At 29.6% G+C, this 1,959-nt stretch overlaps 1 protein-coding gene across 1 annotated transcript in view; it reads right to left on the bottom strand.

Moving 5' to 3' along the window:
* Nucleotides 1–1,959, bottom strand: part of LOC110022482 (protein RAE1-like) — a 51,322-nt gene that overhangs the window by 30,508 nt on the left and 18,855 nt on the right. The window contains 1 exon segment of the mRNA XM_020721444.1: nucleotides 1,274–1,354. Within this exon segment, the coding sequence (XP_020577103.1) occupies nucleotides 1,274–1,354 (81 nt within the window).

Here is a 1,959-nt window from a genome sequence, read left to right as displayed (position 1 = left end):
GATATTATATATTTATATAATATAAGTTATATAATTAATATAATATATTATTTATATATATTAATATTAGAGATGTTAAACTGGCTCGTCGTTTGCGAACAGCTCGTGTTCGACTCGTTCGTTAAGAAACGAACACGAACAGTGACTTTACAAATAATGTCAACAGAAGTTTATTTCAAACAAACTAAATTTCAAACGAACCAAACACAAACACAAGCTTTGTTCGTTCGTGTTCGGTTCGTTTACACCCCTAGTGGCAAGGCAACAGTGGTGGTGATCGCGGTAGAGGACAGTGGTGGCACTGGCAGTGAATGGCTGGCAGGGTGGTTTTCATTTTAAAAGTTAATGACAATAACGTAAGTTATTTTTAATATTTTTTAAAACAAGTTGATTTATTTTAAAAACAAAAATATTTGAAAAATACAAACAAAATATGCTTTAAAATAAATAAAATGATTACAAATAGGCACGTTAAAGATATCTGGGAACACTATTATTTTTTATCTTTTTTATATATTTTGATATGAAATAAAATATGCTTGGTAAGTTAAAAATCAGTTGTTTCTATTTATTTTTATAGTGATGACAACAATCTCAACAAGGTAACAATGGCTGATGAAGCGAAAATAATGGTTGTGAAAAGCTGCAGCGTTGGCCACAGCCGAAAATGATAGAAGTGGCGAAAGAAGACAACAATGGCAGAGGTACAGACAATGATTGTGGTAATGTTTACTTTTAAAAATAGTCAAAAGACCTAAAAGTCATTTTAAGTGTTTTTAAAAATAACTTGAATTGTTTTAAAAATGACAAAAAAGTGGAAATAGTTAAAACATATACTAATCGTATTTTTTCACAATAAAATAAAAAAAGTAACTGAAATAGGCCCTTAGTAAATGACTTCGAAGGAAAGGGTGATTTCATTAAAAAGAAAATATGTTGCCCATAAAACAATTAAATTTAATCAAATAAAAATCTGAACTATGGCTTACTTGCTTCAGTATATAGGCAATTAGGACTTCGCATCCATATTGAAAGGTAAAAAATACAAATATCAACATAATTGCATTATTACTCTTTCACAATAACGAAAAACACAAATCTTTTGCAGAAATTAGAAGGTTTTTCAGAAATAATTTCTTAGAAAGGACTAACAACATTCTCTTAATGGAATAAAGTAAGACATAAATTACAGCAGCGGGGATTTCTAGCTCCATTCTTCATTGAATCAAGTTTAAATTTTAAAAGTAATTCTACAGAAAACTAACGCAATTACCAAAAAGCCTTGTTGATCAGGAAATGCAGCCAGACATCTTGTTTGATACTTCAGAGGAGATACAATTCTCTTGAACTCTGTCTGTTTTAGCATCACAAGAGAAGGTTAGATTATCTTAATATTTAAATAGACCAGGCTATAAAAACAAATCAGCTAGAGACATTTGTTTTTCAATTATCCTGAAGCAAAATGGAATAATAAATTCTCCAAATTAAATTTATGCTAGAAAAAACACATGTAGAAAGTCAACAGAAATTTGTTAATGATCAGGACCTCATTATAGTATGTAAAGGGCAACATCTAAAACATAAGAGAATAAATTATGCAGCTTGCAGCATGAAACCGGTGTTTCAAGCTGACGGCATAATCTTAAAAAGCAATGGGGCATTTACATACATACCATACCACACAATTCCTATGTTTTTACATATCTAACACCTAAACTTTTTACATACAATACACTCTAATCTTTAATATCACATCAAAAATACCAAAACTACTAACTCGTAAGAAGTGAAGTGAAGAGGCTTTTTCATGCATAGGTTTATCACATTAAAATGTTATAAATGTAAATATCAAACTTTAGGTGTTAGATATGTAAATGCAAAGGAGTTGTGCGGTATGCAAGTAAATTTCCCAAAAAGCAATACAAACATACATACATACATACATATATATATATATAT

This window comes from Phalaenopsis equestris, unplaced genomic scaffold (assembly GCF_001263595.1).
Source record: "Phalaenopsis equestris unplaced genomic scaffold, ASM126359v1 Scaffold000192, whole genome shotgun sequence".
Lineage (NCBI taxonomy): Eukaryota > Viridiplantae > Streptophyta > Magnoliopsida > Asparagales > Orchidaceae > Phalaenopsis > Phalaenopsis equestris.
The sequence above is the reverse complement of the archived record's forward strand: the minus strand, read 5'-3'. Positions and strand labels throughout refer to the sequence as shown.